The following is a 15,789-nucleotide window of genomic DNA, read 5'->3' on the forward strand; positions in this document are numbered from 1 at the left end:
CACCGCACGATTCGTGCAGCCGCAGCAGCAGCGCAATGCGGGAGCTCAGGGCGCCGCGGAGCGGGCAGTGAACCCGGATCGTTTCGCAACAACGACGTGCGTAACAGCAGTCCCAACCAACCGCGTCAACTCAACTCCAAAGTTTCGCGGAAGGAAATGTTGTTGTTTTTTATTGGGGGGGGGGGGGGGGAGGTTTTTGTTGTTGCCTACGATAGTCGTTTTGTGATGGGTTGTTTTGTTGTTGTTGTTGTTGTTATGCACGCGCGCGCTCGTGTTGCTCTCGTCGTTCCTGTTGCGCATCGCAATAAATATAGACTTACATAACATCAAAGGCGCCTTCTTTCTGTTTTGTTCCGCGGTATAAATAATGAAGGAGGAGGAGGAGGAGGAGACGACGCCGGTGTAACTTCATCTCTGCTGTGCGCGGCGCAGGAGCGTGAAGGAGGCGCGGGCGGCGTGGACCGGCTCAGGTGTCCCGAGTGCTCGCCCCGGAGCGCGCCGCGTCCCTCTCGCCCTGCGTGATGGGGTAGCGGCTTTCGCTACGGTGGGCTTATCCAACCGCCGTCGCCGTAGCAGCAGCAGCAACAGCAGCAACAGCAGCAGCAACAACAACAGCAGCAACAGCAGCCACAGCAGCAGCAACCCGTTCCATTTTCGCCGACGTCTGTCGCCACCGTGGTTGCCGCCACCGCTGTCCCCTCTACCCCGGGGGGCGCCGAATTCGTCCGTGTGATGTCCCCTGCCCGAGTGCGGGGCCGCGCAAGCGAGGAGGGGCGGGCATGGGAAACAAGCAGACGATCTTTACCGAGGAGCAACTAGACGCCTACCAGGTGAGCTCCCCCCCCCCCGGCAGGTGATCGCGATAGCCCCGCTCACTATTCGAGCGTCGTTGTCATGTCGATGCTGATTGTGGTGATGGTCACATTGTAAATGTTGTGGGTTTCCTCGCCGACTAGTTGTGTTCACGTGATAAACCTTACGAATTGTCTGGGTCGGGTGGTGATGGGTTAACGACACATTTATATTCACGCGAACTTAACCCAAAATGTATTTACTATGTATTGATGATGATGATTGTGATGATGATTGTGATCGTCACGACAATGACGCTGACAATGATCACGAGCATTATCTTTTGGCGCACTATGGACACATCGTCAGCGGCAGCAAAAACAACAGCAGGCACAATCCTGACACTTTTACCATTATCCTTTGCCATGGTCATTATCATCCATCTCTGACCACCACCATCATCATCATCACCGTCGTCAACACAGAGCACTACACCGTCATCACGATCAGCACCATCCGCATGCATCACACCGTGGATCACTCTTGCCAACCCAATGTTCTATTCTCATTCGTATTGTCGCATCTCGTTACGGCCATGAAAGGAAAACGTCCCAATTGTCCCAATCACGTCGATCAACACCGTCACACAAAACAGCTGCGCAAAAAAACCCACCCGCACTGGTCAACCCTAAACAGAACGCTCGCTCTGCAGGTCACACCAATAAAACGGGGCTCCCACCGCAGTTGCGTTGAATTGCTTGACGGATTTTTTTTTTTTGCCTACGTTATCGAGTACATGAGAGTGAATTCGCTCGTGCAATTCTTATTTGGCACGGCGTGGTGAATAATGTGAATCTCTCCAGTACGCTGCCACTTTGCGGTGTAGTTGTGATGCGGCGGTTAAGGTGAAATTCCGTTTCCGAGTCGCCAATTCACAGCAAAGGCCCCTCGTGTCCCTGCACAGACTTTTGATTCGCGTTTAAATACATTGGCGAACTCCAATGACCATATCACCCGCAATTCACGCAATCTCGTCAGATTTCGGCAGCTATAAGCAGGGATGAGCATGGATAGTTATTGGTTGGGCAGTCACCAACAGGTGTTCTCGTGTGCGGGGATAGGTCGTGTTCAATTGTTGTGCGGCACTATGTTTCTATGCTCACACATCTATTTGTCTTAACCAACGTGGCACTGAGCAGTGTGGTGAGCTATGGTGATATCACCTCCACGACCTGCATGGTCTGGGGCAGACCTCATTGAGCAGTGGATTGACAAAAGAGCTGTACAGTACCGTACTTACATATACACAAAAACCGTCAGCCTATTGGATTTCTGGTGGTGAAACAAGTTGTAATGCAGCATTTGACAAACCCCAACTGGTTTCAACCTTTTGAATCTCATCAGCAGAGTGCAACCTGATCAATAATAGCACCAGACAACGCAGCAGCATTTAAAAGACCATTTTCCTGCTGACACATGCCGTTGTTCTATGATCATAGATGAATGATTTTTGTCTGTGCGTGTGTTCATCTTCTTGGTTCTTTCGGTAAAGTCACGTAGAAGGGAATTAATAAAATAATAAAAATAAAACATAATAAAATAATTATCACGACGTTTCGGCCACAACGCAAGCAGCCGTCCTCAGGTGAAGACCAGGTCTGTCGGGGAGACAGCGTCTGTGTTCATGTTAAGTATTTATGCCAAAACTGGTGTGAATTATCTCACTTTTAGTAAACTAAAAACTTTCTAAATGCTGTCATGGAGCGAACATAAGTAAATTCATTAAACTCCATTATTACGTTAATCTCCATTTCAGGGCCCTGCCATTTAGAGGAAGTACTTTTGCCAATAACATTTTGCAAACTGGCAGTGTTTTCCTCTGCTGTTTTAACTAATGCTGCTGGATAGAAATAGTCCAGGAGTCCAGCCATTCGGCTGGTGGGATAAAAACACATTTTATTGTTTTATGTGGAGATATGAAGATGATTTGAGACATATCAGAGGGTTTTAAACAGATTTCTGCATTATGGGATGAACCAAAATACCATCGTCAGGCAAAGGACGTTGCCTCTTAAAAGTCGTAATGCTCAGAGGCAGAGGTGTGGACTCGAGTCATGTGACTTGGACTCGAGTCAGACTCGAGTCATGAATTTGATGACTTGCGACTCGACTTGGACTTGCATAACAATGACTTTGTCCCACCTATGAGATGTGGACTCGAGTCATGTGACTTGGACTCGAGTCAGACTCGAGTCATGAATTTGATGACTTGCGACTCGACTTGGACTTGCATAACAATGACTTTGTCCCACCTCTGCTCAGAGGTACCTTCCACGGATCAAAGAGCGGATGAGATAGCAACAACCCCTAACAGGGTCTGGAAGCACCGGGTACCACACAGCAGCGACTCTGCTACACCACCCATCGCAACACACGGCTAAGGCGTGGAGGATATTCCGAATCTGGGAAGCTAAGCAGGGGGTTGAGCCTGGTTAGAACTCGGATGGGTGACCGCCAGGGCTTTCCAGCTGTTGGAAGCTTGGGGGCTGCGAGTCATCCAGAAGATGGTAGTGCTGAGCGTCACCCCTTGGATGTGTGGATATTGTCCAGACTTCCCTCCGGTTTCCCTCCACATGAAGACGAACACTCACGAATGGAATTGGCCAACCATTCTCATGCCGAACCCACGTGGAAAAGTCTTCAGACTGAGCGAGGCTTCCTGGGCAAATCAATGGCAGCGCCAAGGCACCAAATCTCACTTATCTGAGTGAAATATAAAAGTGGTCATTCAATAATGATAGGCCTGATTCCCATTACATAACTACTGTACAGTGTCAGGTCGCTCGCGTATCCTTGCAAAATAATCAAAGAGCACTCATCTGATAAAACATTATAAATTTAAATTTAAATAGAACAAAGTGCAATAAAAATATATATATATATAAAGCGTCGAATATCACAGCATAACAACGAATCACGCGAGGCGTTTTTTGGCAGTCACTGTCATCTGTAGTTCCCTGCGTAGTTGCATTTCTGAGGCGCACGTGAATCCTCTCCAATGCACTTGGTTTCGCTTTGCAAATTGTTAACATCGGACTCTTTCTTTTTGTTTTCGCCTGTGCGCGTCGATGCCCACGCGCCATCGCGACGCTGCTGGCTAATGTCTGAACCGTTCTCTCGCCGTTCTTTGTGTCGGCAGGACTGTACGTTTTTCACAAGAAAGGAAATTCTCAGGTGAGTGCCCAATTAGTGGGAAAGACACCCCCCCCCCCCCCCGCCGCACCTCCTCCACCCATCGTAACCTCACGTCCATCTCTCAAGCCCACCAACGTGGTGGCTTCATTAACGGCAGGCGGTGTCCACACCTGTGAAGATAACTATCACTGCTCCTGTAGACGTGGGCTTTAAACGCTGTCTGTAGTAGAGTGCAGGCAGGTCCCGTCGTGCACAACGGCGTCCGATGCTGCACCGGTGCGTGCACCAGTTGGTGAATTGGAAGGTCGAGTGTGGTGGGATGAAGTGTGGATTTTCCCACCTCTTCCCACCTTTTAAAAAGTCGCACTCGTTATACACAAAGTGCTTCTTGCCAAAAATGGACCGCAATACCTTGTTGATCATCACGCATGAACCATCACGCGAACTCCGGTCATCCTCGCAGTGGCTTTTGGCGAACCATCCAATAAAGACGGTGACTGCATCGCGTGCCTTCAAATGCCATTCTGCGGCCGTCTGGAATGCTCTTCCTTCCGATAATAGGAAGCCACTGGAGCTATGCACTTTTAATCATCTAGGTTGCAAACTAATTTCTTTAGAACTGCCGTTTGTGTCTCGTTTATTGTCCTTCCCCCGCACCTCCGATTAGCACGGTTGGCCACGTGCGGTGCAAAGGAAGTTCAACGTGCATGCATTCCCACAAGTGTGGGCAGTGTAGAAGCCAAACACCTTCAAGAGGGGCTCTTTAGAGCTCCCTCGAGCGGGATACCTTCCGACAGCAAGTGGCGTGAGCAAGCAATTGCAGGGCTGTACCTTTATCTTTAGGGGACATGTTTCTCATTTGCAGTGACTCATATGTACGTTTGTGATACCCATTAGGTGGTAACTTTGACACATCTGTAAAGCTGGGTAAAAACGAGACGTAATCGATTCGCTGCAGAATATAGTTTACTAAGCTCATGACACTTGTATTGAACTGTGGATGTGAGAATCAATGATTTACAACTTGTGGATTATCTGGAGTGGTGGCACAGTGGTCTGAGCATTGCCCTTTGAACCACTCAACCTGATTTCCGGTCACGGCTATCATCAGTGGTGAGTGATATCTAAACCAGTCCTGATCACCCCCTCCTACCAACTCGCACTGACCAATTTGTGGCGAAGAATGGTCAAATAACCCTCAGCAGCAGCATTGACAAAAAAGGCTGCATATTACATCGTCTATGAACAGTATACACGAATGTAACATATAGATACATACAGTGATCAAAGTTTAACACACAGGCTTCCGCGACTAATAGCATCCATAATACAGTTTTTTTGGGGTTAGATCGCGTAAATATATAAATGTGTCGTTAAACCCGCCACCACCCAACACCGCCAATTAGTAAGGTTTGTCGCGTAAACAGAACTTGCCAATTCGTTACTAGTACAGCAACACCGGTGTGTTGGAGAGACAAGCCACAACACTTACAAGCTGAGTACGACGTTTCGCGTCGTACTCAAATTGAAGTTGCTCACAAATGTTGTCATCACATCTACCACTCGATTTAAGAAACGAAACAGGAGGATTCTATACAAATCTGGCTGTCGCCTGATGGAGGGGGAGGGAGAACGACAACATCATCAACGATAAACTCATTTTAAACAAGTGGTGAACGCTCAGCGATCGTGCATTCTGCTCTGGCTCGTGTAAGGAAAGGCTGCGACGCGCATAGCTTCCTTGGTTAATCGTCATCTTTTTGTTGCATTTTGTCGAGCACCCTCCAACCAACATTAGTTTTACTTGACTATGAACATTTGCAAAACAATGGGGGGGGGGGGAGGGGGCTCACCCCCTTCCAGCCCCCTTCAGCCTCCTTCAGCACTCGTCGACGCATTCGGGAAATCCATAAACAAACCCCGAGATTGAAAGCACAATCCACGGATCACTGCAAATGTTGCTCTCCGATGCTTTTCAATCCACGTGGAGATAGCCGATCCGGGTGACTCGGGGAGGATGCCTGGGGGGCTTAAGCGAGGGTTTGTCCTTGCAGACCGCCTCAATGTGAGACATTTTCACCAAAATTGATTTTTGCAATTGCACACTTTGACGCCAAAAAAAACCTCGTAACTAATAATTCCTGGTCTCCGTCCCGTGTGTAATAATTCCGTGTTAGGCCTTAAACACGACAGAACAACACAACTGGGAGGGTGATTGTGCAGACATAATACCCGGGCTTTGATTATTTTTTTTTCAAAGAAAAAATAAATATGCTTTTAGAGTCGTTTAGACGGGCCGAGTCATATCCCCCATCAGAGTGTGACCACGATATTACGACAACGATTTTGGCTAGGGAATGTCTCAGCCTCCGTCTGTCAAAACACGAATTGAAAACAACAACAAAAATCAATCGAATCTGACGAAGCAAAACCAAAGTCACGCATTGTTGACTCTCAAAAAGCGAGAACATTTTTCTACTGCCGCGGTATATACGGGGTTCCCACAAACCTCACCCTCAATCACAGAGGGCGAAAAACTCGCTAAGACAAAGGCGACCAAGCAGTTGAATCCACGTTCATTCGACGCGACTCCTCCGACAACACTGAAAGCCTTGCCTGTCCGACGTTCAGAAATCCTCTCTCGGCGTGTATGCAATTCTCTCTTCTCCGGCGCGTGCTGAACAAGCGGCGGCCGCTATCATTTCCGCGAGTTTAAATTATTCAGCGACGACAGCAGCAGCAGCAGCGGCGGGGTCAAATTTCCGATGAGGGCATCGCACTCCGCTCGCTGTTCGTTTGCACAAATCCCCGTGGCAGCGCCGGTCAAATGCGACACCAGGGCGGGTCGAACACGCTGTGCGGTCTGGCGCTCCGTGCAAAGCCGTGCGCCAGCCGCACCTCCGATTAGCGCGGTTGGCCACGTACGGTGCGAAAGAAGTTCACCATCATACAGACACACACGCACAGCTGAGGTGGCCGAAGACACCTTTATGCGAATAATTGCCGCGACAGCCACCCTCGTAGGGGCAACGGGTGAGGGTTCGTATTTTTAGGGCGCTCGCTTCGATGCCTCGGCCACTCAAAGTGCCTTTTGCATCACAATCTCATCTCGAATATTCCAAGGCCTTCTGCAGCCTAGCCAAGGGGACTCCCAAGTGGCAGCTGTCCCTGTGCGCCACAAGGAGCACGCCGCAAGAGCGTGGTCAAAGCTGTGGGGCTCAGGGCATTGTCTATGCGCTCGTCACCCCCTTCTCGCCCTCATCGTGATGCACACGCGTGGCGCATCATGTGCATGCCCACAAACAGCAGCTTTGGCCTGTGTGGGACACCCATAGTGTCTTACTTTATTGTGCGAAACGCAGTTAAGTGCCAGTGGAGATGGTTGAGCTTCAGTCGGTTACAGCCCAGTCAGCACGCGACGTTGGCATGTGGTTAGAGCCGTTGGATCAACCTTGGTATAACGTTCCATATTTACTGGCAGTACAGCAAGTAGGCTGCGGACCTATCTGCAGGGCGGATTCAAATGTGAGTGTTATCCCCTCGTAGATCTGAGGTTGTCTCGGTTACACCGATTTTCACGTGGCAACAAACGTGACTCAAAGACGACTAAACGCCCAGAGCAGGATCGTTCTGATGATGGAAGAAAAAACCCGCTAAAACTTTGATGCTTTCCTGGACAAACGCTACAAAGTAATACCAGCCACAATAATCACAGACACGGCGACGTCGCTCAGTCTGGCAGGGCTGTAAGTGAGCTCAGCGTGGAGGTAAATGAAGGTGGAATGATATGTTACAGACGCGTGTTGGATTTCAGCCATTCTCATTACATCATTCCCCAGCCAGCCAGCCAGCCATGCCCCCCCCACCCTCCTCTCTCATTGCCAAAAACACGTTGTCCTGTTTCTCGTTAGCTGCTCTCCCCCGCACGTGTCCACAGAATAAGCGCAGGGTGGACGCGAAGTTTTGTTCTCAACCCTTGCCTCTACGAGCAACAATAAGATTTTAAAGACGGGAGGTTACGGACTTACCTCCCACCCTGTAGGTGAAATGTTCGTATCGATGAAGACCTGAGTGTGGCTCTCTTGACCAGCAGCATCTGATAATATAATCAGACAAATGTCAGCTCCGGTCGGTGAGAAACTCCGTCGTGTGGCAAATAAAATAGAGGCAGGTTTGAAGATAATCGACTGGTATGCTGGCTTTTTTTAAAGTGAGCCTCTGTTTCCTGTAGGCATGTATTTATGCACGCTGAACGTCTTTCGCACCGTACGTAGCCAACCGTGCTGATCGGAGGTGCGGGGAAAGGACAACAAACTAAACACAAAAAGCAGTTCGAAAGAAAAGTATTTTTCAACCTATATTTTAAATTGCATAGCCCCAGTGGTTTCCTAGTTTCGGAAGGAAGAGCTTTCCAGACGGCCGCAGAAGCGCATCTGAAAGTGCGCGATGCAGTGACCGTCTTTGTTTGATGGCTCGCCAACGTGCACACTATCTAATGCATGTTAAACAACTCTTCGTGAAGAGTGCCGAATTGCCGATCTTTCCTCAAAATGGTACAGATCTGAAAGTTGATCTTGGTGAGCTGTGTGGTTAGTTTCACGGTTATTGGTTTCGAGTTTTCGTTAGTTTTCGTGAAAAAACAAAGTGAAGTGCCCTCGAACTGACGGACACACGCAAGGACAGAGATAATATTTCCCGGGCATAGCAATAAGTACTGAGTATTATTTGCCCGCACCTTACAACTGCTACATATCAGGTGAGAATATGTAAATGTTAAATTCACTTCCTGAAGAAGCTGTCAGCACGTGCACCAAAACGTCGGACGACATCATGCCGAACAACACACGGAACAGCCCGAAAACACAGCACAGAGAAAAATGTAAGCATTCGAACGGACGATCTGTGCCAATAATTACGGCTTACGATGCTGAAGCGCTCCTGACGAGAGGCTGTCAGCCAGGAGCTCTGGGCAATGACTAACGTTCAATTTTCCTTTTATTACCGCCGTCGCTTGATTAAGGCATCCTCGCAATTTTGTGCAAAATGTCCCAAGAAACGCTGACGCAGCCGCGGCCGCGACGGTCTGTGGACGCTATTAATGCGATAATTACTTCATTTCCCCGCGCCAGACCGCGCCGCAACAAACACAAAGCTTATACACTATGAGACGTTCTTTACCAGTGGCAAAATATAGTAATAGGTTTTTACCCTTTCAACTGGTACAAAAACTGACACCTTTATACAAGGGATCATGTTTGCAATAACCACAACACAAGCAGTCAAAATGCAAACAAAAAGAAACAACTCTGATGATGACAATGATATGCACTGTCCTTGAAGTTGATTGGTCCACACCCGAGACAGCTTTTCTTAGAGTCTAGTCTCCATTGGTGTTGGACAAGATGACGCCAAAAGGCGTTATCATTATCAAAGTTGGTTATTTTTTTTGCATTTTGACTGCTTGTGTTGTGGTTATTGCAAACATGATCCCTTGTATAAAGGTGTCAGTTTTTTCCAGTTCAAAGGGTAAAAACCTATTACTACTAAACACAAAGCTCTCCTAATCGTTTTTAGAGAGTGGAGTCGGGCCACTCTTATTAAGGCAGAGATGTGGCTCGGTTTGTTGCATGACGAGGCTCTAGAGCATGAGCCCTCGAGTTCACATCCCAACCCAGGGTGGAGTGGAGGCAGCCCCATATTCAGACCCAGCCTGACTGGGCAAGTTAATTCGCGTTTATTATCTTTTTTTTATGAGGGACGTTGTTTAGTATCGGGGGGGGGGGTTTCACTATTTTATTTTTGTATTTTTCACTGAGAATGTTTTACTGGATATTCTTTACTCTTTGGTTATTTTGGTAAAGTCACGTAGGTATAACATCTAATCAAATAAATCACGACGTTTCGGGCGCAACACAAGCGTCCGTCATCAGGTGGGAAAGCATGGCCTGCTGCCCGAAACGTCGTGATTGATTTTATTTTATACCTACGTGACTTTACCGAAAGAACCAGAGTATGGATTTCTGCAGTCATGAAAGCTTCAAATCAAGATTGTATATTCTTTGTTTGAACCCAAGGTTGACAACACAAAAGCCGTTCGTTCTCAATGTATCCGCATCTGCGTATACATTCACATGTGTGCCCAGGCATGTGAGTGGATGAATAAGAATGCTTGAATTAATAAGTAAACCAATTAATTATCTCATTATTACCTAGCTAAATGTGTGAGTGAGTGAGCGACCGAATGACTGTGTGGGAAAATGTGTAGATGAGTGAGTGGGTGAATGAAGAGTGAGTGGGTGAATGTTTGAGTAGGTGACCGAGTGTGTGATGAATAAGTGAGTGAAGGAGTGTCTGTGTAAATAGTCGGGCGGATGAGTGAGGTTAAACGTGCGAGTGAGTGAAAGTGTGTGCATGTGAATGTACGAGTGAGTGAATGACCAAGCCAGTTGGTGAGTGAGTGAGTGAATGAATGAGAGGTATAGCGAGTGAGCCAGCAAGCCATTTCTGCCCTCCAAATCTTTGCACCAGGCGAACCTGCGCGTCCGCCTTAATCGCCCGTGTACCGACCGTGTTCGACCTGACCTCTGATGACCCAGCGAGGATGCGCCGCTGAAAATGGGCTTTTGATTTAACGCTGTCCTAATTCTCGTTGCTCGGTGAGCGAGGCGCGCGTGGCAGGGAGGGCTCGCGACGGTGCACACAATCTATTGGGGCGCAGCGGCAATCCTGGAGCGCTCATTCAGAACGAAGTCGCAAAAACACGGCCGCGTCTCACCCACCCCAAGATCAGTATTGCAACGGGGCGCGTCGTTTATTAGTTACTAGCTGTACTACCCGGCTTCGCCCGGGACTTGGATCCACCACGCCCGGGCCGCCTTTGTCTCCCCAGTGGCGATGTTCACACACCACAGCAGTTACTCGTTTGAGGCTGAGTCGACCTAGGGGAGGGCCCAGGAGCGGTTGAAATAATCGTTACCGGTGGTGGCCGTGAGCGGGAATCGAACTCGGGTCGCCGGGTTCGTAGCGCAGCGTAGCGCTATCCGCTACACTACAACGCGTTACGCTTCCACGTGCGCGGGTCACGTGACAGATGTGACGTCACAGCTCACTTGCCGTGCAAAAAATAAATGCATTATTGAGCTCCCCCCCCAAAAGCAAAAGTGTATTCATCTTCTTGGTTCTTTCGGTAAAGTCACGAAAGAACCAAGAAGATGAATCCCTGCAGTCACGAAAGCTTTAAATCGAAATTCAAAAGTGTATTTTTATCATTTGTGCATGGTGTACAGTCTGGAAAGTACCCAAATGGCAAATTTCCAGTTCGTTGCATGCCGGGAAGTACGCTAAACATTTTGAACAGACACACATATTCACAACTTTGCCTTTTATATATACGGAGATATATATGGAGATAATCCGTCCTTTCGCCAGCCAATACCGAGTTGCGCGGTTAACTGTGGCCCAACAACCACCCGCACACCCCACCCCCTTGACCGAAAGGCGTGGGGAAGGTCTCTATCCAGCAGTGGATTGACAGAGGCGTTAAAAAAAATATTATTATTTCGTAACATTCGGTGGGCTTTGTACACTTCATATGGGCTCCAGCATCAGACCCCATGCAAGGCGAAGTACTTGGTTCATCGAGGATGGGGATCGTCGCGTATTTGTAAGTGCTTAGCGCGAGACTTGGGGCAATGGAGCACTTTAGGCTGTGAGCCTGCCCTGTGAGTGAAACCAATCAACCTCTGCGCAATAATGTTTCGGGGCCCAAATAGAAAAATGGTGTTGATATTTTTGTAATTTATAAGCATATATCTGAATTCCAATTTTCATAATGTCATTCCTTCTAGAACACCTCTAATATGTCCACAAGTGGCTCACCCCACCAGTAAAGAATGCGTACAATATGTTCTACATGGGTCTCACCTGTTAAATTAATCAATGATGAATCTCTATGGATTTGCAACTTATAAAACCCGACATCTCAATGGACTTTCACCTGTTTATTCAGTGATTAAAAGTAAACATTTACTGGGACATTCTCTCCCCTGTTCATATTTTTAATTTTATAGAATACACAATGCCTATCAAATTATCTCAAAAGGTTCTCACTTACCTACATAGATAACGCAAATACATTGATTTAAGAAATTACCTCAATGGACTCTTGCCACCATCACGAATAATTCAAATCTGTAAATGACGAGACACCCATCACAACAGAATGGGATTCGCACAGTGTAAATGATACAACCCTCTCCATATATGAGGCTCCCAGAGGCATATGCCAGCAGTGCACATTGATCACTGTGCTAATGAGCCCTAAGAATAATGAAACCGGTCCACAGTTGTCTCTTTGTTTCACTGATGCCTGGTGGGAACGTGTTTTTTTAAATCCTTTATATTAAGTTCGCTTGCTTGCTTGCTTGCGTGCTTGCTTGCTTGCATGCTTGCTTGCTTGCTTACGACCGTGCAAATCTTTCGGTCGTTTTTTAACCCACTTCCCGTGATCCAATCGAGCTGACATTTTCCACACAGACTCGTTGTGCGAGACAATTAATGTTCGTGAAAAAAAATTCCCAAAATTTTTTAGGGAAAACAAATTAAATATTTAATTACCAATTGTTTAATACTGGCAGACAATCATCTGACCCATAGGTGGCAGCCATCTCAAGCCAGAGGACGAGAAAACTCTAGCCGCCACGCATATAAAGGATTTCTAGTGAAAAACTTAGTTTTTACGGGTTTACTTGTTTTCTCATCTTCATGAGTCGGCGGTTGAAACGATAAAACGGTCACACGTGCGGTTTTTTTTAGCTCATGGCTTGCATAAGGCGCATCGCTTTGTACACACAATGCACATCGTTCTGCGTGGTGAAATCAACTCAATGAATGCATTTACTTGAGCACGTGGGCTGCAGGTCTCACATGCAATTAAACCACAGTGTAGGAAGTCCACAGCCGTTGTCCTACGGATGGACTGGTCTCTGCTATAGCGACGTGGACATTTTCACCACTGGCTCTGGACCACCAAATGCACGTGATCATCTTCACGTCGTCATAGACGGCAAGTGAGAGTACTACTCTTTGTTTTTTTCGGTAAAGTCACGTAGGTAAAAAATAAAATAAATGAAAACAACTTAATAAAATCACGACGTTTCGGGCGCAACACCAGCGCCCTTCTTCAGCTGGGGACAACGTAGCGAAAGTGCAACCGCTTAAGTGTGTCTAAGAGATGGCTGTGACGAAGAATTATATAGTCGCGGGGGATAGAGGGAGGGAGGCATGGTGAGTGTGTGGGCGGGCTGTGGACTGGGAGGCTACGATTAGATTTTCTACCTACGTGACTTTACAGTCACGAAAGCTTCAAATCTAGAAGTGACAGTGATTTCGTTCGGAAAACTAATTAACAAAAACGAGAATCAACATCACGATCCATGGACAGATAGCCCATACCACTTTTCACTTTCTTGTGCCAATATGCTCAAGTAGTGCAAATGTTTCTGGCACCAATCTGTTATGTCGTCAAGCCTTCTCTATTAGGTATGCCTCTCTTTCCAGTTCCTTACATATTTCCGAAGAACACACTTTTAAATGTTCCTGTTGTTGTCCATCCGACATATATGTCCAAATAGTGCCAGTTCCTTCTCATCACTGCCTGCAACAGATCTTCTTCTACGTGCAACATTTTTTCTCACTTCAATGCTGGTCCAGCTTCGATGCAGTGATCATTGTGTAACGAGAGAGTTCGCAATCCCCACGCGTCTCCGTGTGTCTCGCCGCAGGCTGCACGCCCGGTACCACGAGCTGGCGCCTCAGCTGGTGCCCATGGACTACACCAAGGAGCCGGACATCAAACTCCCGCCGCAGCTCATATGCAACATGCCCGAGCTCAAGGTGATCAGCGGCACGGCGGCCGTGCACTGTGACCCCAACGCGACCCGGGTCTTGTTGTTGTTGTTGTTTTTATTGTTGTTGTTGTTGTTGTTTTTCGCATCCCCGCGTATCTCTATTCCCGAGCAGGTGGTCAGAGGATAGATGTTTCCCCAGAAATACTTGTTCCTTGAGAAACAATAATTTGTTGTTCCCCACGGGAACCACTATTTGGGGAACGTGAATATTTGTACCTCCCCTTATTTATTGTAAACAAAGTTACCCTAGCCCATAACGTTAACCTCAAATCGGAACAAGTGTTTGCTGAATTTCGATTTAAAGCTTTCGTGACTGCAGGGATTCATCTTCTTGGTTCTTTCGGTAAAGTCGCGTGACTTGTCACGTAACTTGTCACGTGACTTTACCGAAAGAACCAAGAAGAAGTGTTTGCTGGTGGGAACAAATCGGGGGACATCTTCGGCGGCAGCGATGTTTGTTTTCACCGTGAGCAGCAGCCTGTCCTCTGGGCAGGATGAGCATTTTTCGAAATTACGAACATTCATAAAACTGTATTGCATGAGTGACCTGAAGCTTTATCCGGCGTAATCTTCCACCATCTGGTCACATTTGACATCGGGGCTACCCAAATCCACATTTTGTTTGAGTGACCTTCGGCCTCCTTAGTGTCTGTCCACTCACGCCACCACCCAGTCACCGCTGCCCTCTAGTGGTGGCATAATTGCAAAATTAGGTAAAATGTTTACCTCGGACAAATGTCAAAGGTCATGCGTAGCTCATCATCAATGCCATAGATGTTTGGTTACTTCTTGTCAGAATGAGCCCTGACTCGACTCTCTACGATAAAAGTGCTGTGACTGACATGCAAACGACGTTTCTTATTCGGATGAATGTATACATGGCATAAGCTAAGCAGGTGGGAGATTGGTTCACAACTGGATGGGAAACTGCCTGGGAATACCAGGTGTTGTTAATGATTGGGCTGTTAAGTGGTCATAAAATGGAAATGTAGCCAAGTGACTACTACATTTTATTGCAAAAAACCTACTTTCATTAAGTTTAGATACATTAAATTAAATGTGAGTAATGCAATTAAATATATTCTAATTATTCCCTGTCTTTGCCCAAGAAAGCATCAAGACTCTTCTTGACGATGCCTGCACGGGGAAATTTGGCTGATTCCATGAATGAGCATTTGGCTTTATTTAGGGTGAAAAAACAGGGTACTTGGAAGAACACCCAACAAACATATGAGGGTGTAACACTCAGAGGTCCGCAGAGACAGATTCAGCAATCCATTGCTGTATTTCCTGACCGGACTTACATGCCACGGCTACGCTACCTAGCATTGCCAGGCAGTCTCCCATACTAGTACTAACTAGGCTAAACCATGCTTAGCATCAGTGAATATTCGGCACATTCAGATCAGATGCATTCAGGCTGATTTGGTGGCAACGATCCACACACGTGGGGGGAGTGGCGTGTGTGACTGATGGATTGAAACGCAAATGCGGTCGTAGACTCAGTGACAAGGTCATTTCCACAGGCACGCCGTGCCACGCTCACCCATGGCCTTTACATCGTACACACGTCGCAGCCTGAATGGAGGTCTTTTTTTTTATTTCACCGACGGACGTAATTAAATTGTACGTTCCTTTGCATTAGTTTTAACCTAAATTCCCATTTGCACTCTTTCCAAATGTTACAACCAATTGTCTTCTCGCTTGACTGTAAACAAGGGCGTTTGTTTTCATTGCGAGAATTTCTCTCGTCGGCATTTTCGGTGTAAACGTCGAGAGACGGTTGCTTTGACAAGGACGGTGGTGGCAGCGACGACGGGAGGGCATCGCAGGGCGTGAACTTAGCGCCCGCATTTCTCCGGCGGACCCGAGTGTGACTCGTAATGGATTGCCC

The 15,789-nt window shown here is 47.4% G+C and overlaps 1 protein-coding gene across 2 annotated transcripts in view; it reads left to right on the forward strand.

Moving 5' to 3' along the window:
- Positions 1–15,789, forward strand: part of CIB2 (calcium and integrin binding family member 2) — a 23,051-nt gene continuing 7,262 nt past the window's right edge. For both annotated transcript variants that reach the window (XM_078600017.1, XM_078600018.1), the window contains exons 1-4: positions 1–96; positions 433–830; positions 3,992–4,026; positions 13,770–13,881. In XM_078600017.1, coding sequence (XP_078456143.1) covers positions 780–830; positions 3,992–4,026; positions 13,770–13,881 — 198 coding nt within the window. In that variant the 5' untranslated portion in view covers positions 1–96; positions 433–779. The remainder of the gene's footprint in view (positions 97–432; positions 831–3,991; positions 4,027–13,769; positions 13,882–15,789) is intronic.

Source organism: Lampetra planeri, chromosome 13, assembly GCF_965212315.1.
Source record: "Lampetra planeri chromosome 13, kcLamPlan1.2.h2, whole genome shotgun sequence".
In the NCBI taxonomy this organism is placed as follows: domain Eukaryota; kingdom Metazoa; phylum Chordata; class Hyperoartia; order Petromyzontiformes; family Petromyzontidae; genus Lampetra; species Lampetra planeri.